Raw genomic sequence first — 24,831 nt, 5'->3', positions numbered from 1 at the left:
AATCTAATTGTGTCAAGGCGAGCCACCAGAGCAAATACCTCTTTATAATCGACCCCGTATTCCTGCTTATAGCCTTTAACTACTAGTCGAGCCTTGTATTTATCCACCTTACCATCTGCATTGAGCTTTGTCTTATACACCCACTTTACTCCAATAGATTTCTGCCCCTTTGGTAGATTTGTTAATTCCCATGTGTTGTTTTTCTCTATTGCTTCAATCTCCTCATTCATGGCCTTCTGCCACTTCGACTCTTTGATGGCATCATGAAAAGCAATAGGATCATGGTCTGAGAACAAAGCAAAATGAGAAACTGGATCATCAATTTGATTAACTCCACTAATCACATAATCTTGCATCCATGTTGGCCTTGTTCTTGTACGTTGGAGTCTAGATTCATTTGAAACTACATCTTCCACTTCCACTTGTGAATTTGGTGAGGGAGCAGATGGTGAACCTGTGATAATAGAACTTGAAGGTTGTGAATTTGGTGAGGGAGCAGATGAAGAACCTGTGATAACAGAACTTGAAGGTTGATCATGTTTTTCTTCTTCAACTTCATCATCATTAACTGAAATGTACTCTCCGGTGCTATTAACATTCCACTTCCATGTTTTGCTTTCATCAAATACCACATCTCGACTAATTATTATTTTTTGTGTGATCGGGTTGTATAATCGATAAGCTTTTGAATGCTCGCTTACACCAAGAAATATACATTTTTCGGCTTTAGCATCAAGCTTCTTCCTCTTTTCATCAGGAACATGGGCAAAGGCTATACAACCAAAAACTTTGAAGTAATCCACGACTGGATTGTTTTCTTTCCAAGCTTCTTCAGGTGTCATGTTCTTCACTGCCAATGTTGGACTTCTATTCAATATGTGGATGCTCCAATTAACAGCCTCAGGCCAAAAACATTTTGGAATTGCTTTTCTAGACAACATGCTTCGGACCATGTTTAGAATTGTGCGATTCTTTCTTTCACAAACCCCATTCTGTTGTGGTGTATAAGCTGCAGTTAATTGTCTTCGGATGCCGTTCGTCTGAAAAAAGTTAGAAAATTCTTGTGAGTTGAATTCTCCACCACGATCCGTTCGCAACACCTTAATTGCTCTACCAATCTCATTCTCAACCAAAGCTTTGAAGCTTTTAAAGGCAGAAAAAGCTTCTGACTTTTCCGGCAAGAAGTAAACCCATGTTCTCCTACTATAATCATCAATAAAGCTAATAAAATACCTCTTGCTTCCATTTGAAGTTGGACTTATAGGTCCACAAAGGTCTGAGTGAACCAACTCTAGAGGTTGTTTAGCTCTCCATGATTTTCCCTTTGGAAAGGAATCACGTTTTTGTTTGCCAATAGCACAGTCTTCACAAACCTGTGAGGGAGTAGTGATTTGAGGAAGCCCTGTTACCATTCCTTTTTGTTGCAAAGTCTTCAGCCCATTAAAATTGAGATGTCCATATCGAAGGTGCCACAACCAAGCAATGTCTTTCACCTTCGCAGCAAAGTAAGTCTGAAAATCTGCACCATCACCTACAATGATTGGAAACATTCTATTTCCCGTCATGTGAACACAAGATATCACTCCTCTATCTGTGTCTTTGATAATGCATGTTCCACTTTTAATGGTGATCTCATACCCCTTCTCCTGAAGTTGGCCCAAGCTAATCAAGTTACTTTTCAATTCCGGAACATAGAATACATCACAAATTTTTTCAACAACATCATTTTTCAAATGGACATTTACACTCCCTTTTCCCATGACAGCAACAGTTGAGTTGTCTCCAAACTTCACAATATCTCTAAATGATTCATCCAACTCAGAGAATAGAGACTTATTGCCACACATATGGTTACTGCAACATGAGTCTAGGTACCACATATTATTATATTTTTCTTCCTTGTTATGGCATGCCATCAATAAGGTTGTTTCTTCTTCTTCTATCATAGCATAGTTTGATTTTTCTCCCTGACCTCTAAAGAAATTAGGACACTCTGACCTGTAATGGCCATAGTGATGGCAATTGAAGCATTCAATGTGGGATTTATAAAACCTTGATCCTTGACCACGTGCTCGGCCTCTAGAATAAGAATTGAATCTGCCTCTGCCTCTTCCTTGACCACGTCCTACACCTTCAAAAGCAACTGGACCATTTGTGGAGGCCTTCAAAGCTTTCTCTTCACTTGCAGACTCATGATTATTAATTCTTTGCTCACGAACCAGCAACGAACTTTTAAGTTCATCAATGGAAAGTTTATCAATGTCATGCGATTCCTCAATCGAACAGACTACATAATCAAATTTTGAAGTCATTGATCGTAGAATTTTTTCAACAATAGTAACATCTTGTAGTTTCTCGCCATGGATACGCATATTGTTTGCAATTGCCATTGTCCTTGCAAAATAGTCACTTACCGACTCTCCCATCTTCATATGAAGAATCTCAAAATCTCTTCGAAGGGCTTGAAGTTGTGCACGCTTCACTTTTGCTGTCCCTTGATATTTGAGTTTCATTGAATCCCAAATTTGCTTGCTGGTGTCTTTCTGAAGAATAGTTTCCAAGACTGTACGATCAATAGCCTGGAATAAATAATTTTTCACCTTCAAGTCCTTCAATTTTTGTTCTTCCCGTTGCTTCTCCTGAGCGGCTGTCAACACCGTTCCTTCTGGATAAATTGTGATGCCAACTTCAACTAATGGCCAGTACTCTTTCGATCGCAAAAAATTTTCCATCAACATAGCCCAATGGTCATGGTGACCATCAAAGCGTGGAATTGCTGGTTGCACAAAGTTGCTATTTTCATATGCCATTTGCTACGGCAAGAAAGCTGCTGCTTCAATCTCTATCAGACCCAGGGTAGGCTCCTGATACCAAATGTAAAAACACTCACAGATAATTGTAACAAAAATATGAGAAGAGAAAAACTGAATTAATTGAACCAACAAAGTGCAGGCTTGTGTAGCCTTTTACATAGGAATTAAAATAACCACCCACTACCACATCCTAAAACGTGGAGCACACTAACTGAAACAAAATACTGATTAAACAACTCAAAGTTACTGCTCCCTACTAATAAGGATTTACTCAAAACAGAAAATTACTAATTAAAATTCAACAAAAACACACTCAACTAACTAACTACACATATGGTATAACCAATATATTTTTCTTAATAAAATCTACTATCCCGATTATTCATGTATTCAATATGACTATTGTAGTCATGCTTGTTATGTTGTAATGAATACTCCCTTCAATCCTTTTTATAAAAAATAAAACCTCTAAATCATCGTAACATAGGAAACATCTTGAAATTTCATTTAAGATTTAAATATGTGTTTCGTCCTTGCAATTAGATGTTATTTAAAAATTTGTTCCTGTAATCGTTAATCCTTGCAAATTACTCTTGCAAAAATTAATCATTTAAAATTTCATCTCTCATCTCATCCAATCACTGTCACGTCACTGATTAGCTGACGTTGCACTATTAATTGGCCAAAAAGATGGGTGGGTCAGGAAAAAGACACGTGAAATGACAAAAATACCCCTCCTTCTTCCTCTTCCTTTCTTTTCTTGGCCAAAATGACGAAATACCTGACTCATTTTTCATTACCTCTCTTTCTTGTTGTTCTCTCTTTTCTCTATTTTTTCACCCATAACATTCAATTCATCGTTACTAATAATAAATCTCTACACACGGCCCCATCCATTTCACGAATTTGATTCCGGCATCGGCAAACATGATTCCTCGCGAAAAGAAAGGGGTTTTAAGGAAGTGAAGTGATAAGGAGTGTTGATTATCAAACCGTGAACTGTTGATTATTGTTGTTTTGTGCGATTGATTTTTGTTCAATTTCTTCAATCTGGGTTATGTTGTTGTTTCGTTTTCTGGCGTACATGAAGAAGGTTGTTGATTCTGGGTTTGCGACATGGTGTGGTGGCGACGGCGATGACCGACGACTGCCACAACGTTTCCGTTCTCAGTCGTCTTCATTTCCGGGTTCGTTGGGTTTTCCGGCCAGAGCGTGTTTACAGGTTCGTTCGTTTGATTTGGTGGTGATTTTCTGAGATCCATGAATTTTTCTTGTGAAAAGAGGATTTGGTATTGACGATGAAGGTTTTGAGTGATTTTTCTGGGGGGTTAAGCATGAATGAGAAGAACAAACCCAGAATATAATAAAGTTTTGAATATAATAAAAGATTTTCTGAGTTCCATGAATTGTTCTTGTTTTGTTGCTAACATCTTGTACTCTTTTGTATCTAATAAAGCTTTGAACTAAAACACCAGACCTCTTGAGTCTGATTTCTGCAGGTTTTGCTTTAATGTATTTTTACTTATCAAGACAAATTGTTATTGATTTTGAATCTGAAAGATATAAGCCGCTAGTAATGATAATATGCTTCTTGTTTTTAATGATTTTGAAAGATATAACCGCTTTTTTTTTAAAGAAGAGAAGTGAAGGTGGTGTCGTGATGCAGAGAAGAAAAGAGGACTGAAGGTTTCGAGAAGATGACATCAGGGGTATTTTTGCCTTTTTCACGTCATTTTGCTAATTTGATGACGTGGCAGTCATTAAGTGGATTAAGTGATGAAATTTTAAATGATTAAATTTTACAAGGATTAACGATTACATGACCAATTTTTAAATGACCCTAATTACAGGAACAAAACACATATTAAAGCCTTCATTTAATATTCATATAAATTTATTTTTTTCCGTAAATATTCTTATATTAATTACTCTTCATTCCATGTATTTACTTACTGTGAACATTATCTTTGTAATAAATAAAAACAAAAATGAAATTAAACATCCAACACATTTAAAAATTGGTTCATGTTAATAAAAAATAACATTTTTTATTCTTATAAAAAAGACTAGAAGGAATAGTATATGCATTAGAAATAAATAAATAAATGATTGAAAGTTTTAATCAATATTTTTTTTAGGAAAATCCATGTTATATTTACTAGTGGAAAGACGGACATTCACATGTCTTTCTTTCCACTATTTTTATTCCGTTAACATTTATAAGTTATGAAGAGCTTTTTTTTTATGAAACATATTCTTTCATTCACATGTCTTTTTTTTGAAACATATTCTTTTACATATAGTATAGACGGGGTTAAATCTCATTAAACAGCTTTTGAAGCCTTAAGTTGCATCCTCTGATGAACGACAATTTCTGGTGATTTTTAGCTTCTGATAAACTTGCTTCTGATGATGTCATCATTTCAGGAGCACTTTGTCTTCAGGAGCGCCTTATCTTCAGGAGCAGTTTTCTTCAGACGCTTTAAGCTTTCTTTTTGTTGATTCCTTTGCTCTTTATTGTTCTTCTAAGACCTTTTTAAGATGACAATATTTTGTCTATAATCATGTACACTTGAACAAATATAGCATATACAATTGACAATTTTTAATACCTTATTATCATCAAAACTCTTAAGGGTTAATGTCAAACACATTTTTTTTCCAACATTTTCTATTTCAGTACAATTTTTCTATTTATTGCAACAATTTAAATTGGAAATGAAAAATATATTTACATGTAGACACAGAAAACACGACAATGAATGAAATAGAAAAAGAATAAATATTGGTAGACACCATTGATGTGTACACCCCTTTGTACTACTCTAAAAAAATTCAGTTAACCAAATATATGTGTGTGTGACCACTATTTAGAAGCTGAAAAATGTGGTCACGCAACTAAATTGTGCGCGACCACTATTTTTCCACTTAGTCAACCAAATAAATTCTGAAAAAATAGTGGTCACGCAACTAAGAAAATGTGGCCACACAGACCATATATTTGGTTAACTAAATTTTTTTAGAGTGGTATAAAGAATGTGCATATTAAGGGTATCTACCTATCATTGTTGATAGAAAAAATTATGTATGACCGTGGAGGCATGAGATTTCTTCAGTTTCTTTAGGTGACATTCGACATCATCTTCATCAGTTTACAAATATGCCAGGGTTGCCTAGAGATTCTCATTCATTTTTAAGACTTATTTGGTTTGTTACTGTTTGGATTATTTGGAAGGAAAGGAATATCCAAGCATTCCAAAATACGGCGTCTTCTCCTTCTGTTTTAGCTGAAAAGTTTAAATTGCATTCTTTCTTATGGCTGAAATCGAAAACGCCAAATTTTAGCTATAGATTTGGCTTAATTTGACTTTTGGTCCCCTAACTAATTTGATGTTTTCATTTTGGTCCCATAACTTCTAAAATCAACGTTTCGGTCCCTTACAAATGTCACCGTTGGTCAAATTGATCCCCTCCGTTATTTTTTTAATGTCTAAACTTTTTGATGTAATTTTAACCATCCGATTGCATGTCCATTGTAGTTAATAGTGTACCTTCATCACGTAACTTTTTCACTTTTCTCTCTCTTTCTCTTTTGTGTGTTTTTACGGTTTCAAAAAAAAAAAAAAACACACCACAATAATCCTTTTCCATCTCTCAATCTTCATCACCTTCCATCCATCTTCATACCTTTAAACCCAGAAAAATAAAAAATCAAATTCTTTTCAATCTTCATCTCTTCTTCTTCTTCTTCTTCCAAAACCCATAAATCTCAAAATTACTTAATTTTAAACTTACAAATTCATAAATTAATCAACACAACAACACATAATCTCATCATAGCCAAGAAGAATTCGGACGTGGGTTCCATCACCAACATAAGCGAAACTGATTTGTGCAACACACCACCACAACAACACAAAAACAGGAAGGAGGAATAAGAATTCAGATTCCATAATTCTGAATTCTCCAAGCGGCGCAAATAACAGCTTCAAGTGTTCCTTGTTCACCGACATCGATAAACTCGCAACAACCGTCAACAGCGTGGCCACCGAAGCTAACGGCGTGATTCTTCTGACATTCTCGGTACCTCATCGTCGAAACAAAACCGCCGTTGCCATTACCTTTCCTTCTGTCAACTACGACGGTGAGTTTTGAACTTGAAGTTGAATTACCAAGTCAGTCATAACTCGTTGGCACTGGTGTTTGTGTTTTTGGAATCTCCATCTCCTCTTCTTGTTCCGCTTATTCATCAAATTCCATTTCACTCTTTCAAACAATTGTTTTTATTTTTTATTTTTTTTTCTATGTTTTTATTTATGGTTAAGTGTTGTAGCTTGGGAAATTGAGAGAGAGAGGAGAATGAAGATATGAGTTTGTTTCTTCTTGTTGGCATCATCGACGTTCAAGATATCTAATAGTATGCTGTACAGATGTGCCGGTGCCGCGAGGATCTCGCAGGACCTTCGTCAGGGCTCGACGCGGTGGAGGAGGAAAATAAGATTTGGGTCATCACACTTGTTGTCATAATAAGATTTGGGTTTAAATGAGTATAAGTGTTCTAGGTTTAATTGAGCATGAAGATGAATAAAGATGGATGAAGATGAAGAAATAGAAGGAAGAAGATGAAGATGAAGAAAAGAAAAGAAAAATTATGTGATGATGGTTCATTAGTGGATTCAATGGTCTTGCATAATCTAAAGGGTTTATTTTGTTTTAAAATGATCTAAGAGCTAAGATTAAATAAATTAATAAGGTCTATGGTAGACCACTTACCATGTCGGTCCACCTTAGACATTTGATGTTAAAATTAACGGAATATGACTAATTTGACTAACGGAGACATTTGTAAGGGACCAAAACGTTGATTTTAAAAGTTATGGGACTAAAATAAAAACAACAAATTAGTTAGGGGACGAAAAGTCCAATTAAGCCTATAGATTTCATGACTGGTGGAAACACCTTTTTCTTTGTATGGGGATCACCATCTAAGTTGTTTTCATTCTTGGTGGGTGTTTGTTTATCCACCGAGTCCGTGAGTTTGTAAACTTACATATTCTTGGTTGGTTCATTCCTTGCATGACTTGTGCAGGTGAATCAATTTTGTTGGTTATATCATTTTAGTTTGTTAAAAAAAAAAAGTCAAAGACTAAATTATATTTTAGATACCTTATTTTTATTTTCTAATATATAATATATGCAAAATGTTTATGGATCTTGTAATAAAATGAAAACAACAAAAACTAAAGAATATTGCTATGATTAATATTCGAATTTTTTTGGTTACATGAGATAATGATATACATTTGCAATTAACAGCAAATTCGAAATGGTTGATAGCTTCTATCTATCCTTCAACTCTGAAATTTTTGATGCCTTTTGCACATCAATTGAATTGTTGTCAGGAAATCGATTTTAAATTTGGTTATAATGATTGTTTTAATCATTAATGCAATGCGGAGAGTTTACAAAAGATATATTCAATTAATGTTTTTGACATAAAAACTGCTTGCATGAAGCCTGATTTTGACTGGTGCTAAGATAATTCCAGAAGTTAGAAAGATGTTTAACAACAGGCTTGTTAGGTTCCTTCAAAAAAAAAAAAACAGGCTTGTTAGGTTTTTAGCATTAACTCGTGAGGCTAACATTCCATTTGGGAATTCAGCTGAAGCAGGGAGTAATGTTTTTGGTGAAGTTGTTCACCCTCAGCTAGCTAAGTTCCGATAAGTCTTGATGCTCAGCCAGCAATGTTTTTGTAAATTTTTCAAAATACACACATTCAATTAAACGACTTATTTTCACAATTTTATCTTATTTAAATTATTTTAGAGATCTTTTAACTTATTTAATTGCAATAAGTTGTTCTTTTTAGATTTTTCTTAACGTAAATTATTCAACGTTTAAAAATTATAATTAAATGACTAACTTTTTTTAATAAATTTAAATGACTAACTTGTTACCAACTTGTTATAATTAAATTAATTAAAGGATCTCTGATTTAATTTAATCTTTAAGCTTTTATCTTTCTATCTTGCTTTACTTTTTTGCATTTTTAGTTGAGTAGCTCACAAAATCAGTCAAGATTATACTTAACATTCTTTGAAGCAGTTCACGAACAAACTTAATGTCTCCGTGAGCATAGCTCTGTTGGCAGGACTAGGTTCGAACCCCAGACACCCCACTTGTTCACCTTAAAACGTGAATTATAGCCACTAGACTATTTGACAAAAAAATAATAATTAATTTTTTAGCGTGTAATCGCTTGAAGAAAAATTAATCGCATCTCTCACAAGAATCGCAATCGCAATAAGATTTTTTTTTTTTTTTGCGGTGGTCGGGATTCGAACTCCAAACCTTGTATATAATATGTATTGTTCCTACCAACTGAGCTAAGCTCACGACCGCAATAAGAGTTATTGACAGGTACTTCAACTAACTATCAAGGTGGATAATTGTATTTAAGCATAAAACTAGACTAACTAAGAATAAAATTATATAAAAATGATGAAAAATAAAATATTTGTGTAAAAGAATGACAGTGTGTAGAAAATGAAAGAAGTGGTCACATAAACATTATACAAAGGTTTATTAATGTCGACTGCTTCCCTAAAGTTAATAATATCAAGGCACGTTGTCAGCACTGCTTATCAAATTACAGATATCTGAACATTCTACCAAACTGCACACAAAATTACATAAGGTGAGCATCAATTGAAAGTGATAATAACTTGATACTTTTTTTTGGTGCATACAATAACCATAGTCAAGCAAACCACGTTCGTGTATCAAATATTCTAAGTTTGAATTCAGCAAGTTAAAAAATTAGTTGTACGTATGCTAATAATCCAAATTACCCAACCGATTTGAATTGTTTAATTGTGTATCTCTTTTTCTTCTAACGTAGTGCCAAAAGACCTTTCACTTAGTAGGAGAGACTAGGGGCACTATTTATTAGTGGTGGGTTGGTTGGTTTGGTTTCCTCTGAAGGATATCTATCTTTCTTAGATTGTTTTCAGTTAGTGTTGTTAAAGAGGCCAGCACCAGCACGGAGGATATGGTTGTTTGCATGAGAAGAAGAAGTTGTCAATAATGAATTGAAAGTTAATATTGTCGGTGTTGGGCCGAATTAAGAAGGCAGTGATGGGTGGCTTTTGTTGTTGAACAATTTTGAAGGACTCTCAGCTAGTTCTTTTGTCATAAACACTTGGTTTCACTTATAAATGTTCAATCTAGTGATCCGATTTTGACAAAGACTTTGGAGAGGTTAAGGAAGATTGATGTTCGGTATAAACAAATTCATGTACTATATCGATCCTTTAACAAAAGCAAATTAAAAATATATATATATATTATAGCAAAAAGTTAAGGCAAACATTTACCAGTAATGACGAGATCGAAAACCTTGCTTGAAAACAACGAGTGGTCCTATGATGTTAAGAGGGCCTTCACCAGGAGAGCCATCACCACCTCTAATGCATGTAGTGACACACTTACCTGTGCATGATTCTGCTTTTCTTGACTTTGGTTTCTGTATTTTAGGTTTCTTGCAATCTTGAGCTGTTTTGCACTCACCTGATAGAGTTTGAGGTATGTTTGATAGGGTCTCTTCTTGTTCATCATAAGTTGCTGCATCAACTGTTGCAATTGATGCTATTACCACAGCAGTTGTGAGGAAGGTAGCAAGGGTAAGACTATACTTGTGACATACTCTTTTGACAATACTCTCATTCTGCACAGATTTGCAAGTCATCATCATGCTTCTTCTACTTGAATTCTTCTTCTTGTTGTGCCAATTCCTCTCACTTTGAAAACCTCCAACATGTAGGTAAGGCATGGAGGATCCATAGTGTGGCAATAAACTTGAGCCACAAATTAACATTATCTTTCTCTATTGTCCCTTCATTCATACATTTAAAGTTTATATGCTTAATAGGGACCACAACCACCACTTCAACAATGAAATAAATATTGAAATTATAAGCGATAAAGACAAAATTCCTTACCTTTTAAATTTGATTGCTATTTCTAAAATGTTGGTGAAAACTAAGAAAAAATGTGTATTCAATGATTTAGGAGGAAAGATGGATGGTTAAATTATGGATACTATAAAAAAGAAAACCGAAATCAATTAAATATTATTTAGTTATTATATAATATTTTTTTGTATACTGTATAATCATTTATCATGATGCTCTTTTCATTTTTTTTAAATATCAAAACTATATATTCAAATATAGACTTAATCCTTCATAACTCTCCCCTCCAAAACCCTCTTCCCAAAAAGACCCCTAAAATTTGCTTTGATTCGTAACAATTCATTGAACAAAATGTGTTATGAATCGAATTCACAATTGAATCGGGAGGTGAATGATTGGAGAGATTATGTTTATAGAGAGATATGTTTTTTTTTCTTTCTAAATAAAGTGGCACTGGAACAATCATATATATTTTCAAAATATGTAAGAGGTTGTATTGAGTAGAAGTAGAAGCTAAAACCCCATTTAATTTGTGAAAATATTTTTCACTATCATTTTTTTAGAAAAAATATGTTAATTTTAACATGTTAATGAGAAATTATGAAACTATTGAAAAAATTACTGTGATGGGTAGGTAGAATATGAAATATCATCATGCATATTTGGATACAATAAAAACAAATCTTTCGGAATTTTCATTGCCAGTACACAATTGTTATTATCTCCTCGTTAGCAAATAAAATCAACATAATTTTAAAAAATATATATATGAAAATATAAAATATTTTCACAATAAACGAGACCTAATCTATTAAGATTTTTGTTTTGGGTCGTGAGATTATGTATTTTGCAAATAGTAATAAAAAATGTCTTCCTCCATATATGAAAACAGTTTAACCATATTCTTGATTATAAAAAGAAAATAATACATAAATTCAGACCTTAATTATGTTGTTTATCTACACAAATTCATAAATCATCCATACTTGGATTCAAAACATATGGACAACACCTTAGTAGTAGTCTTCATAGTAAAAAAAGGATATTCCCTTTACACTAGTAAAAACATATGAAATTATTCATTTTCACATCAATTTAAGGCTTATGGTACCCTAACTTTGGAAACATAAAGCCAAAATAGAAACATGCTTTCAAATAAGCATTTGGATTCGTACAAAACAAAGATATGTCTTCTAGTTTTCCATAAAAGTACTTGACCAGAGTCTAACCGCCACTTTTTGCCCACTTCTATTTATATCAGTTTAGACACACAAACCAAGTAAAATATCAGTGCTTACATACTGGCTGTTTGATCATCATGATACAAATACAAGCCAAGACCAAACCGCGCACATGCTTTACAAAAAGCATTTTCCTCCGCTGCTGAAACTGGATCACTAATGGAGCCATCGGTAGTTGATATTGTGCCGGTTGACTCACGATAAGCCTGTCATCAACAAAGAAAGTTACAGTCATTTTGGACATTTAGAATTAGATAGTTGTTTTAAAGTTGATTTTGTAATTTCAACTAGTATAGTACCAGTGCCTTTGCATTTGTTCTCAGATATGCTTTAAAAGAGCTCAAATGTAGAATAAATATCCACTTAGAATCATAGGTGATAAGTTCTGTGACTTTTGGCTTGAATAGTATAGAAGGTAATGCACTATTAAACTTAAATCAATCTTACTCTAATTAGATTTTAAGGTACAATTATAGACATTACAAACTTCTGATACGATTAGTGGCATATATAAAAGGTGATACAATATGAGAAGCATGACAGCCTACCTAAATCATATTGGACATTTGCCAAATTATATTCAATTTCATTGTAATAAGAATATAAGCTATAAATCATAATAATGGTTCATTGAGAAAATTGCATATCCTGCGATAAGTTCAGCCAATGCAAGTTTAAGATCATAATAATGTTCAAAGGATAATTTGCACAAAATGTGGTTTAGAAAGAAAAAGGACAGAAGGAGAATAGAGGTGGCAAATATGAATGAATGCATTAGAAGTAAAATAGGACGCTGCCCTTTAATTCATTTTATAATTTCAAGGAGTAGAGTACCAGTGATTTCACGGCCACATTCATTTTCAATTTTTTTTTTGTGCTATTGGCCAAGTGACATGGGATGGGGTGTCGTGGGTTCGAACCAACACTCATGTCCTAGTAGTGGTAACCCCTGCACTACAACATGAGGGACTCAAACATAGTTGATAATTTATGAGGGTTTTATCCTTGAATAGTGTTAGAAGGCAGTGTACTATCAGACTTAATAATCTGACACCGAATTTAGATTTAGGGTACTACAAGTATAGACAGCATATAACAAACTTTTGATAACATAAGTGGCATTATATAAATGGCATAAAAGTTGATACAATATCACTCAAAAGCATAACATGCACGTCTAGATCATACTGAATGTAATAAGAACAGAAGCTTGTTTAGAAGATAACATATCAACCAATAAGTTGAGCCAATGCAAGTTTATTTAACATGATAACAATATTCATTCAAAGTCCAATATGCAAAGAGTGTGGTTTAGAAGCAAAAAGGAGAGAACAACAACAACAACAATAGAGGAAGAAAATATGAATGAATGAATTGAATAGTATAAGTTGCTCTGAATTTAGATTTCGGTTCAAGTACAGACACATAATAAACTTTTGATAAGATTGCTAGCATATATAATTGTTTGAAATTCCGCCCCATTGTGGCCCGCCCCTAGCCGCCTAACTGCAGCATATGGGGTTGCCTTCATTGCAGCCTCCAACAACCTTCATTGTGTTGGGTGTGAAGGGGTGGATTTAGTTGGCTTATGTGGTTTTTATAAAGTTTGGGCAGCCATCGCCTTACAAGCCAGTTTTGCAAGGTTGAGTTAGGCTCAACCAGAATTCTAAGAATAATGGCATAAATGCTGATACAATATCACTGAGAAGCGTAACATGCCGGCCTAGATCATATTAAAGATAATAAGAGCAGAAGCTTTATATATCATCCACCAATAAGTTGACTCAATGCCAGTTTATTTAACATGATAACAATATTAATTAATATGCACAGAATAGGGTTTAGAAGCAAAAAGGAAAAGAAGTATGAATGAATGCAATAGCAGAGGTAGGTACCTCTCCATCAGATCCGCGTACAGTAAGACGGTATACAACAGTTACAGTTCCATTATCGGAGAAAATAACATCACGTATCTCTCCACACCATCCTACAAAAAAGTAAAAAAACAGATTTCAAATTGAAAACTATTGTTTTAATTTGATCCTAACATATCCACCAAAATTAAAAAAAACACAATACTATGAACTTGCAATATACAAACACGCACCTGGGGCATAGAAGCTTAACATTCTATTAGCATGATACCTATCAAAGAAGAAACAGATTAATTGAAAGTAAAATAGGATCATATAAATCAATAATAATGGAAAAAAATACAAGACACTGACCAGGGGATGAAGATGGAAGAAGAAGCGGAGGAGGAAGGATCAATGGGAGGTTTAACAAGAGTATCAGGGATACGTTTGTTAAGGTCTCTAAGAATCTCAGCTAAAGGGCGAGTAATGGTGGAAGATGAATTTGAGAATGAAAATGAATCATCCAAAGGTACAACATAATTTGAATTCGAAACTACTCCTTTCTTTCCATCACTGCTATTACTGCGTTCAATTGAACACTTGATTACACCAATACTTCTCGTCTTTCTTGTAAACCATATTGATGATGGTTCAATTGAGACTTCTTTGGTGCTGGTTTTGTAGAAAGAAGTTAATGGAATTGTTTTGCAAACTGAAAATGCCATCATCGTAGAGGAAGGAGACAGTGAGGGTTTGGGTTGGTGAGAGAAGATGAATGAATTAACACGACAGACAGGGGTGAGAAGGGGTTGGTGGGTAAGGTTAAGTGAAGGGAAAGAAAACAATCTTCACTAGGGGGTGCGATTAATACTAATTTTCACAGTTTTATCTGCTTTCACTCATTTTGGGTATGACTTTGTTTTTCTCAAATCTCATAATACAGGACGGGTATGAGTTTACTTTCTTTTTGCTACATATGGTACTTTCTTCACCTATTTTTGAAAGAAGAGTAAAAAAGCTTTTTCTTTTCTTTTCATAAAAATAAAAAATAAAAAATTAATGCTAAACGGTGAAATATGAATGAAATAAACAAAATTTTCAAATAAAATGGGAGCCCGTTTGGTGTAAGGAAGACAAGATGTGATAAAACTATTATATCATGTTTCAATTTGTCCGTTGGTGCAGGGTGCGGTTATGGTGCATAAGAAATAAAACTCACATAAACTATTTCTGGATTTATATAGGGTGCATAAAATTTCCTTATGCACCATAACCGCAGCCGTTGGTGCATCAATAGGAAAAAATAACTTAAACTCATTTTTAATCCTATCATATTCACCCTTTGTTATTTTTATCTTTAGTTTTTGATGGGCTAGCAACATGATGATACTTAAAGTTAAGAAACGCGTAACCTCTATTTATTCCCGATCGTTTCCCTCTGCTGCACATGAATTGGAAAATAAAAATTACGATTTTCTCCAATTGATTTGCTTCCCAATGTTCCTTCAATCATTTTGGTTCCCAATATTATGTTTTGTGCAATTGATTTTCTGCACATCAACTATGATTTTCTTCGTAATTTTCTTTATAAAATAACAATCGATATCAATTCCAACTGTTTTCTTTCCAATCTTGTTCGCAATTTATTTAATTATGGGTGTAAAATTAAAGTTATACATCTTTGTTTATTTTATCATGTCAATAACAAGTGTCCATCAAACAAATGATAGAATAAAATAATGTTATCATTTTTTTTATCATGTATGCATCAAATCATGTGCACTAAACGGGCTCTCATAGTCTAGAGTTTTAGACTGAATTTATTATTTCAATAAAATACTTGCACAATAGTTTTTACCTATAGAATTAGGAAGAAAAAAAACTAGCATAAGGTTACAATTCTTATAGTTCATTTTGGTTATCCCTCTCATTCCCATCTAAAAGGAGTATTATTATCTCGAGTTCGATCATGAAACAAGTATAATTAAATTATTCCATTCAAAAATTAAATATGATTTCTCTTGAACGATTTATCCTTTAATTTGGTACAGTTCATTAACAACTTAAACTAATTTGATAGAGATCATTAAGAACTTAAGTTCCATAACTTGATAATTGTCATAATTCTTTCCTTGACTTACTTTTAAATTGTAACACAAAGCATCATTAAATTTAATTCTTGAATCAATGGTTTTTTTACCAGTTGCTTAAGACTTAAGAGTTTCAAATTCATTACTGATGAATTAGAATAGACTTAAAGGGAAAAAAAAAATGAAAGGGAAAAATTCAAGGCTTGTTCCCCCTTGATATCCTAGCAGTTATCACATTAAACGGGTGTAGTAACATAAAGGAAAAAAAAAACTTATTAACAAAATATTAAAACAATTTAAGAACTCAATAGCTATATGTTGTATAGGTTTGGGTACAGAACTCGTATGATACGGATACAACTGCGTGAATATGACAATTTTTAAAAATAAGACAGAGACTGCTAGTAAGAAACATGAGTTTTTTTTTTTTTTACAAAAATAAAACGATATTTGTTCATTCAAATTGATAGAGTACATCAGATGTAAACATCTAAAAACGTAAAAGGTGAATATGTGAACAAACTCACAGCAACCAAGTTAATAGCACAACGGCAAAATGCCTACAAATAATATGATAAAATCTAAATCACCGAAATACTCATGCTTCCGAATCTGCAACGTTGACGCCCAAATCATTGATCGAATTTGTAATTGACTGATGTCGATCTTTCAATAGGAACTAAATGAACACCGCGACAAACGCGAAATCAAATGTCACACAAGACGACGAACAACACAACGCTGCACTTAGACGACGAAATCACAAAAAACACAAAAGGAAAAACTTGATATATGTGAAAACCACTTATTTAGGAAAGAAAATGGGAAAAAGATGTAGAGGGGTGATTTTAGATCAAAAATACCTAAAACCACCCTCCTCAATGAACGAAAGAGAAAAAACGTTTAGAGAGAAGTTGGGATTTCTCTCACTAGGAAAGTAGGGTCGGCTAGTTATTTATCCGCAAACATTAAAAAGACATGAGTTTTGTTATGTAACATGAAAGAGTTAACCTCTTCAATTCACAACAATAACATCACATTTCTTTAAAAAAAAAAAAACTCAAAAACACAAATAATATTATTTTAGCTTATATTGTTATATTAATATATATAAGAAAAAAAACCACAAGTTTCACTAACAATGAACCAAAGCAAAACAAATCTTTTATGTAATTAATCGTTGATATATATACTATAATCAGAGACAATCTTTGATGAATAATACTAAAAAAAAGTTAAAGATAATCAAAACTCCTTGAAAGTGAAAAGTAGTAACAACTAGGAAATAAAAATAGATCATCAAACATAGTGTCTATTCTGATCCTTATCGGCCTCAAGAACAGTAAAATTAAAGAATTTACCATATTGATCCCAATAAAGACCAATCTTATTCCCTTCTTGTAAGCCTCTTCTGATGACAAACTCTTTGACCCAACCACCATTGAAAAAATACATACCAGAACGTCTCTTGAATTTGATAGTGTGCATGGACTTGGTGTCAATATCCCATATTTTAACTTGAATTCCTCTATGAGCTTTAGCACCCAACACAGGTAACACAAATTCTTCAGCCAATTTTTTACCCAACAAAAGTCGACTGCAATAACCAACATCAGTTTGTTTCAACACTTTCTTGATGTTCCAAGAGTCATCATTGCTTGTACAGTGGCACACTCCTAGGGTTAGATGGTCGCAAACTCTATTGTTCCTATAAGCCATAGTGAGTTTTTTCTTTTTTGTAAAGTTGTTAAACCCCAACTTAATTAGTCTTTTATAATAGGTAGTTGAATATTCTATAAGTCTATTAAATCTAATGTAATTTGTTCTCTCAATTTTTTATTTTTTTATAGTAATTTTGTCTTAAATGTTACCATATCTTATCGGATTTTATTTAATGCTTTTTTACAAATTCTCAGGTTTTAAGTTAATAGGATATATTTTGGAAAAAAAGTTAACAGCATATATTTCGTCAAAAAGTAAATAACAGCATATATTGTAAAAAAAAATAAAAAAATTGTATGTAAAGAGAAAAAAACATATATTTCTCAAAAAGAAAAGGTCCTGTTTATATTTTCTTAAAAGTTTAAATCTATATCTTGTCGAAAAAAAAAATTAAATCTATATATTCTTTTACAATATATTTAAAATATATAAAAAAAACACACACATGAATTAATGGAAGACAAGCCGGTTTGGATTTGATGAAGTATATGTGTCATGCAGTTTTCGATCTCAAAATAACGATAAAAAATTTTAACCGTCTGATCTCATAGTAACAGTTGATATCATTTAGTGTTAATACGCGTGCTTTTACCACTCTAGGGATTCATGCATATCACTTCATCCTTGTTTATTTAGAGAGGAACTATTTGCCATGAAAAATGTAGCCCTTATATAGAAGTTGTGAAACATCTTGTTATTCTTTGTTGATCGATAATACTTAAGAGTTGTATTTGTTATTAGAAACCATTGATTGACGAAATGTACGTTGAAATGAATTAGAAGAAAAGGTTGTCGAAATGAGTGCAGTGAAAGAAGCATGATAAACATGAATATTCGAAATTGAAGGTGAAGAAAGTAACATATGTAGCATTTTATCTCTTGTTAGTAATTTTGGATCATGTAAGTAACACAACATGAGTTGCGCATTATATCTTGAAATTAATACGAAGGAAATAAACAAAAGTTTCAAATAAAATCGTAGTCTAGAGTTAAGAACTAGCTTAAGGACACATTTCTTATTTGAGAGGAGTCTAAGGACAAAGTTCTTATCGTTAATTTTTTTAATTATGCTTAATAATTGTCATAGTCCTTCCGTGACTTACTTTTTAAATTGTAACACAACATCATTCAATTTAATTCTTGAATCAGTCTTATTTTTACCACTTGCTTTAAGGGTTAAGTTTTTTTACTGCTTAAATTAATCAATTGTTGATGAACTGTGATAAATTTAAAGGAAGGTAATAAAACATTGGTAAAATTTAAGGCTTGTTCCTCCCTTGATATCCAACCACACATCGCATAATCATATGATGTGCATAAAGAAAATAAGATAGTTGATAATATATTAAAATAATTAAATCAAGTAATTGAACTCAAGTGATTAATAAGTTTTATCAATGGACAAATTGTTCATAAGAATCGAGTTCGATTCTTGAATGGAATAATTCTCTATCATATTAATATTATCTTTACCTCACGGCTGATCTCGGTCTTCTTCCCCTAGAAAGGGAAGGTTTACACACACACAAAAACTTTCAAATTAAAACAAAAAAACAAAAAAAAACTTAGTTTACCCTTAAAATATGAGTTTGTGAGAGAGAGATAAATTTTAAGATGAAAAATAATATTTTTTTCCTTAAAAAGAAGTAAATTAATAATAACAAACAAAAAAAGGTGGATGGGTGACTAACAAATACAAAATGACCTAAATTTATAGGATTAAAATAAAGTAATTGAAACTTGAGGAGCCAAAATCAAAGAATTGTGAAACTTGAGGGGTAAAATCAAACAAATGTAAATTAGAGTAGCAGTAAAAAAGTAGGAAGCAAGCAGCAGACAGAAGTACAACATGGCTGCCGCCGTGTGCTTTGAGTAAATCGGTGAGTCGACGACCCTGAAACTGAATGACGATGTTTAGATATGTCCGTGGTTTTAGGAATGTTTTCTCATCTCGTTATCTCGCTTCTCAATCATTTTCACTTGTTCCTCACACTCATCAGACTCAGACTCATACCCAACAAAATCAAACATTCATAACAACAACATCATCAGTAAGAGGAATAAGAAGAGAAAGGAAGAATATTCAACCACGTAGCGCCGCCGCATTGACACATACTACTAATACTGCTGTTGAGCTTGCTTTCAATTCCGTTGTCAAGATTTTCACTGTTTCATGCAGTCCTAATTATTTGCTTCCTTGGCAGAACAAATCTCAGCGTGAATCTATGGGCTCTGGTATCTTCTTCTTTCTTCCTTTCCTTTCCTTTGTATTTTTCACACAATAAATTCATATCCAATTTCAACAACATAATACTGCAGGGTTTGTAATTCATGGGAGAAAGATTCTTACAAATGCTCATGTAGTAGCTGATCATTCATTTGTACTTGTAAGGAAACATGGTTCTCCAAACAAGTATAGAGCACAAGTCAAAGCTGTTGGTCATGAATGTGACTTGGCTCTATTGATTGTAGACTCTCATGAATTTTGGGATGGAATGCTTCCCTTGGAGTTTGGAGACATCCCCTTTCTACAACAAGCTGTTGCTGTTGTTGGATATCCACAAGGCGGCGACACCATTTCAGTCACTAAAGGTGTTGTTTCCAGGGTTGAACCTACACAATATGTACATGGTGCTTCACAGCTCATGGCAATACAGATTGATGCAGCCATTAACCCTGGGAATAGTGGTGGTCCTGCAATTATGGGCAACAAAGTTGCTGGAGTTGCATTCCAAAATCTTTCTGGTGCCGAGAATATAGGGTAAGTCCTTTTGCTTTATTTTTCTTTACTTAAGATCCATTAACGCCTTAATCTGCCATTAGTTTCTACTTTCATTTATAGTAGTTAATCATTATCACTTTTCAATTCGATTCTGCAACCTTCAGATATAGTACTTAACTAAGCACTGTGTTTAAAGACCAAATTGTTTATATCAAGAACAAAAAACACAATTTTTCTAGGAAATTTATCTCATCAATCATTCTAAGGGACTGAGAGGAATAAAAATGAGTCCAATCAGGTAACGAATGAAATTGTTAAGGACCTTGAAACAGATCAAGAAGATTTGTACAAAGAAGTTGACAAAGAACAAAAACAGAATAATGGAATAGAAATTGAAAAATGAAGGACATAAACAGAGAAGTGAGAAGTAAACAAATTTAGAATGAAAAGAAAAAACAAACAACAAAGCCTGGTATCTTCAAACAAAAGAAAATAGAGGTATTGTTAAAGAAATGTAAATAGAAAAAAGAACTAAAAAAAGGCAGCTGCCAAGTATGATATGAAACAGAAAGAAGAACTTATATGATACAAGAGATACCAATTACTGGAGGATATCTTCATGCAGATCTATGAAGATCTTCACTTAGTTTGAACCTTGATGGAGCTGAAATGATGATACCTGTAGGACAGCCCGATCGAGTGTAACGGATAAGAAAGGTGAAAAAAGAGTATTACGACCAAGTCTGAATGACCAATTACCCCTAAAAATTACAGGCCCGGCAGTTTATAAAGGGAAAACAGGGAAGGATCGCCACGATGGCCTTACTTTGTGAGATGTTATAATGGTTGTAGGAAATGCTTAAACTATCATGAAATATTTGATATTCTGTTGATCTGATCAAACATATGTTCTGCATAATAGATTACTTTCTTTCATATTTGCTATTGCAGTTACATAATACCAGTACCTGTAATAAAGCATTTTATATCTGATGTAGAAGAAAATGGAAAATACATTGGATTTTGCTCCCTGGGTTTGTCGTGCCAAACTACTGAAAATGTGCACCTCAGAAATCATTTTGGTATGCAGCGTGGCATGACTGGGGTGCTCGTAAACAAAATAAATCCACTTTCAGATGCATACAGAGTTCTGAAGAAAAATGATATTATACTTTCATTTGATGGGGTGCCTATAGCAAATGATGGTACAGGTATGTTCTTTCAATTCTTTTTCCTGAATTTTCTTACTTACTCTATAAACAGCCTTTGAGAAGTCTCAGCCTCCTCATTCGTTGCTATGTTATGTAATATGGGAGGGTTTAACATGGCAACGTACATGAAATTTCATTTATATGAGTTCCTGTCTTTGCTTTACTCATGCATTTATGCACCGTAAGCATCAATCCAATAAAACATAGGTTTAAGTCTAATTTGAAATTTTGAAAGAGTTGAAATATTCTGATTCTGAATCTTATAACATTCCTTCGATGTTCTAAGAAGTGTTAAAAAGCAGCTATAGCAAATTGTTGTGATGGAAATCCAACAACATGCCATCACAAAGTCATAGATTTGTGGATTGTGTGCTTGAAAATGTTACTAAAACGCATTTGGATTAAATGCTAGACATAGATCATAGAAGTTTATCAGGATGATTCTCTACTAGTTTTGGCTGCATAAACGACCAAATAAAATTGTCGAGGATTGACTTTTCACTCAAGTTATTTTCGTTCCAAGCTGTGTCCCTATCTATGAAGCACAGACACAGAAACGGACACCGGACACATCGACACTTATGATAATTTGAGAAGATGACATAATTCGATGTTATCACATGTGTTGGTGTTGGACACTGACACGTGTGGGACACGCAATCGATAATAAGCGTCGAGCACTACGATTAAGTTGAGCACTACGATTGGTTGAGCACTTCTTTTGTGATTTCTTTAGAAACAGATAAATTAGTTGAGCACTACAATTAAATGGAAAAGTCTTTCTTCCTTGCCTGCAAGTCTTTTATGATTTTCCTGAGTTCGTAGGAATAATATTTCACATATACAATGCAGTTCCCTTCCGAAACAGAGAACGGATAACATTTGATCACTTGGTGTCTATGAAGAAGCTTAATGAAAAAGCAGTAGTCAGAGTTATGCGGGACGGCCAAGAGCTTGAACTCAGTATTACTCTCCAACCTGTAAGTTTTATATATATACTGGACTACTCTGTACTATGCTACACCAACCAAATTATACGGATTAATCGAGAACTTATTCTCCAGTTTCTAACAAAAATGACTTGTTGCATGTTTATTCACGTTGTATTGACCTAGCTCCGGATATGTTTGTTATGTGTAGTTCTTGTCCATTGCATACTTTCTGATCAGTTTTGCTTATTGTATTTTGCAGTCCGATGTATTTTACTGTTTTGTTATACTTGTAACTGTTACAATTGTTTGTGATAAAGTTGCTTTTTTGGATAATTGTTCCATTGGTGTTACTGTCTATATTTCAGATCCAGCCCTTAGTTCCAGTGCATCAGTTTGATAAACTTCCAAGTTATTACATTTTTGCCGGTCTAGTTTTTGTTCCCCTCACTCAGCCATACCTTCATGAATATGGGGAGGACTGGTATAATGCTTCACCCCGTCGTTTGTGTGAACGAGCATTGAGGGAATTGCCCAAGAAAGAAAATCAACAACTTGTTATCCTGTCACAGGTTAGCATAATTTTAGCTCTAATACAAATTTTCACAGGTTAGCGTTGTTGGATTATCCACACACATATTTATTTACCATTTTCCACATTAAGTTTAGCTTAAAACTCGATAAACAATTCAAATAGAAATGTTTTGGACATGGTGAAGACAAGGCACACGTGTTGACAATAATTTACCTAGTTAATGCAGATATTTGGTTTTGGCATTGTTTCTAAAAATAATTTCTCATTGATTTTAGGTCCTGATGGATGATATCAACGCTGGATATGAGCGTCTTGCAGACTTACAGGTACCAACTTGTCAATGCTTTAGCTATTATTTATTAGGCACATGGCTGAGAGGGATATTTTGACAAAGATAGAACATCCTTTTATTGTCAACTTAGTAACCATGTTAGATTTTAGGTCTAACTCAAACTCCACAAAATCGACTTGTAAGGTCATGATTGTCTAAGCTTTACAAAGCTCTATTTAGGTCATATTTCTAATCAATGTGAGGCTTGGATTGGAAACGAGTAAATCTCTTGTCCATGAGATGTCAACATAATGATAAGAACTTGACCTTATTATAACCACAGGGGAAAGAGTTCAAATCTCCGCAAAACGTGTTAAAATTGTCATTGATGTCACTTCATTAAATAATGATTTGTTCTTCCCCAATAGAAAAAAATTAGTAAATCTCTGATAGTATCGTAGGTCTACCATCCTTAGTGAAATTACTGCAGAAATATTAGTAAACATATGACTCATCCTTCAAAGATGTCTTTGTAAGCAACAACGGTCCTTGGCAGATTTTTAATTTTATTCACATAGGTGTTGAAAACGAATGGTCTATCCCTTAGATGTTCATAAGTACTTCTATGAAGAAATTCCAAGCACATTGTAATAACTGTTGGTACGTTAATTTTTTTTCACTTCAAATGAATGTTTTGTTTGCCTATTTGCTTCAATATGCTATAATTGTGATACCCAGGTTTTGAAGGTTAATGGAACAGAAATTGACAATCTAGAGCACTTATGCCAACTTGTTGAAAATTGTACCAAAGACAGCTTGCATTTTGATTTGGACGACAACAGGGTCATTGTCTTGAACTATGAAACGGCAAAAATTGCCACTTCTCGAATTTTGACGCGGCATAGAATACCTTCATCAATGTCAGCCGATCTCATTGATGCACAGAATAATTTGCAATTAACTAGCTCAAATTGAGATTTGCAATGACTCGCAACGGCTTATATTTGCATTTTTGTTTGTGACAGAGTTTGATTTTCATGCCGAAGCTGTAAAAATTTTGTTATTGGGTTTTATTTAACAATTTTTTTGCCTTCATTAATAAACTGACTCTGCAAGGCTACTCACGCATGACAGACCTCACAATGTAATTTGTAAAACAGATCATGATTAAATCAAAAAGTGGTGACTGGTGCAAATATATTCTTTCTGTTGGTTTGGAAGGAGAAAAGTAATGTTGATAACTTGATTGTCCTCCAATATTTTGAGATCTATAGACACTTACATTTTGTTGCATATAAATGATGAAGAAAATGGAGTGTGACCTAAGTCCTCTTGATTGATGAGCGATTGCAGAATCATTATATTTAGGTGCAAGATTCAACTACACCAAACTTACATCTAGATCTAACGACTCTGCAATCGATTAATTGGTACAACCATCGTAAAGCACTTGGCTTTCAGTACACTA

The 24,831-nt window shown here is 33.5% G+C and overlaps 4 protein-coding genes and 1 long non-coding RNA gene across 5 annotated transcripts; 2 read left to right on the top strand and 3 right to left on the bottom strand.

The window, feature by feature from the left end:
* The first annotated feature begins 3,587 nt into the window (after positions 1 to 3,587).
* LOC112422532 (uncharacterized) lies at positions 3,588 to 5,424 on the top strand. Its single transcript, XR_003012884.2, has 2 exons — positions 3,588 to 4,522; positions 5,241 to 5,424. It is a non-coding gene; the product is annotated as an uncharacterized lncRNA (long non-coding RNA).
* Positions 5,425 to 9,312: 3,888 nt separating this feature from the next.
* On the bottom strand, positions 9,313 to 10,744 carry LOC25495089 (uncharacterized). Its single transcript, XM_013595250.3, has 2 exons — positions 10,190 to 10,744; positions 9,313 to 9,489 (listed from the first exon to the last, which is right to left on the bottom strand). The coding sequence occupies exons 1-2, from the start codon at positions 10,687 to 10,689 to the stop codon at positions 9,432 to 9,434; spliced, it is 558 nt and encodes a 185-aa protein (XP_013450704.2). The 5' UTR covers positions 10,690 to 10,744; the 3' UTR covers positions 9,313 to 9,431.
* Positions 10,745 to 11,732: 988 nt separating this feature from the next.
* Positions 11,733 to 14,804, bottom strand: LOC25495088 (DNA repair RAD52-like protein 2, chloroplastic). Its single transcript, XM_013595249.3, has 4 exons — positions 14,256 to 14,804; positions 14,135 to 14,172; positions 13,923 to 14,014; positions 11,733 to 12,233 (listed from the first exon to the last, which is right to left on the bottom strand). The coding sequence occupies exons 1-4, from the start codon at positions 14,609 to 14,611 to the stop codon at positions 12,081 to 12,083; spliced, it is 639 nt and encodes a 212-aa protein (XP_013450703.2). The 5' UTR covers positions 14,612 to 14,804; the 3' UTR covers positions 11,733 to 12,080.
* Positions 14,805 to 17,272: 2,468 nt separating this feature from the next.
* Positions 17,273 to 17,692, bottom strand: LOC25495087 (putative B3 domain-containing protein At1g78640). Its single transcript, XM_013595248.1, has one exon. It carries the CDS (start codon positions 17,690 to 17,692, stop codon positions 17,273 to 17,275), a length of 420 nt encoding a protein of 139 aa, XP_013450702.1.
* Positions 17,693 to 19,465: 1,773 nt separating this feature from the next.
* On the top strand, positions 19,466 to 24,563 carry LOC25495086 (protease Do-like 10, mitochondrial). The gene is made up of 7 exons (XM_013595247.3): positions 19,466 to 19,930; positions 20,015 to 20,456; positions 21,369 to 21,628; positions 22,481 to 22,608; positions 22,926 to 23,129; positions 23,368 to 23,418; positions 24,102 to 24,563. Exons 1-7 carry the CDS (start codon positions 19,600 to 19,602, stop codon positions 24,336 to 24,338), a joined length of 1,653 nt encoding a protein of 550 aa, XP_013450701.1. The 5' UTR covers positions 19,466 to 19,599; the 3' UTR covers positions 24,339 to 24,563.
* Positions 24,564 to 24,831: the final 268 nt, after the last annotated feature.

This window comes from Medicago truncatula, chromosome 6 (assembly GCF_003473485.1).
Source record: "Medicago truncatula cultivar Jemalong A17 chromosome 6, MtrunA17r5.0-ANR, whole genome shotgun sequence".
NCBI lineage: Eukaryota > Viridiplantae > Streptophyta > Magnoliopsida > Fabales > Fabaceae > Medicago > Medicago truncatula.
The sequence above is the reverse complement of the archived record's forward strand: the minus strand, read 5'-3'. Positions and strand labels throughout refer to the sequence as shown.

Bases quoted from the DNA above. Each gene is read 5' to 3' on its own strand.
- LOC25495089 (XM_013595250.3), bottom strand. From the start codon at position 10,689: ATGTTAATTTGTGGCTCAAGTTTATTGCCACACTATGGATCCTCCATG. The intron at 9,490-10,189 runs GTAAATGTTTGC...TTTTGTGTGCAG, and splicing joins TTTCGATCTCGTCATTACTG to TTTGGTAGAATGTTCAGATA.
- LOC25495088 (XM_013595249.3), bottom strand. From the start codon at position 14,611: ATGATGGCATTTTCAGTTTGCAAAACAATTCCATTAACTTCTTTCTAC. The intron at 14,015-14,134 runs GTGCGTGTTTGT...ACTTTTTTGTAG, and splicing joins GTTAAGCTTCTATGCCCCAG to GATGGTGTGGAGAGATACGT. The intron at 12,234-13,922 runs GTACCTACCTCT...TGTTGATGACAG, and splicing joins TACGCGGATCTGATGGAGAG to GCTTATCGTGAGTCAACCGG.
- LOC25495087 (XM_013595248.1), bottom strand. From the start codon at position 17,692: ATGGCTTATAGGAACAATAGAGTTTGCGACCATCTAACCCTAGGAGTG.
- LOC25495086 (XM_013595247.3), top strand. From the start codon at position 19,600: ATGACGATGTTTAGATATGTCCGTGGTTTTAGGAATGTTTTCTCATCT. The intron at 23,130-23,367 runs GTTAGCATAATT...CATTGATTTTAG, and splicing joins AACTTGTTATCCTGTCACAG to GTCCTGATGGATGATATCAA. The intron at 23,419-24,101 runs GTACCAACTTGT...TGTGATACCCAG, and splicing joins AGCGTCTTGCAGACTTACAG to GTTTTGAAGGTTAATGGAAC.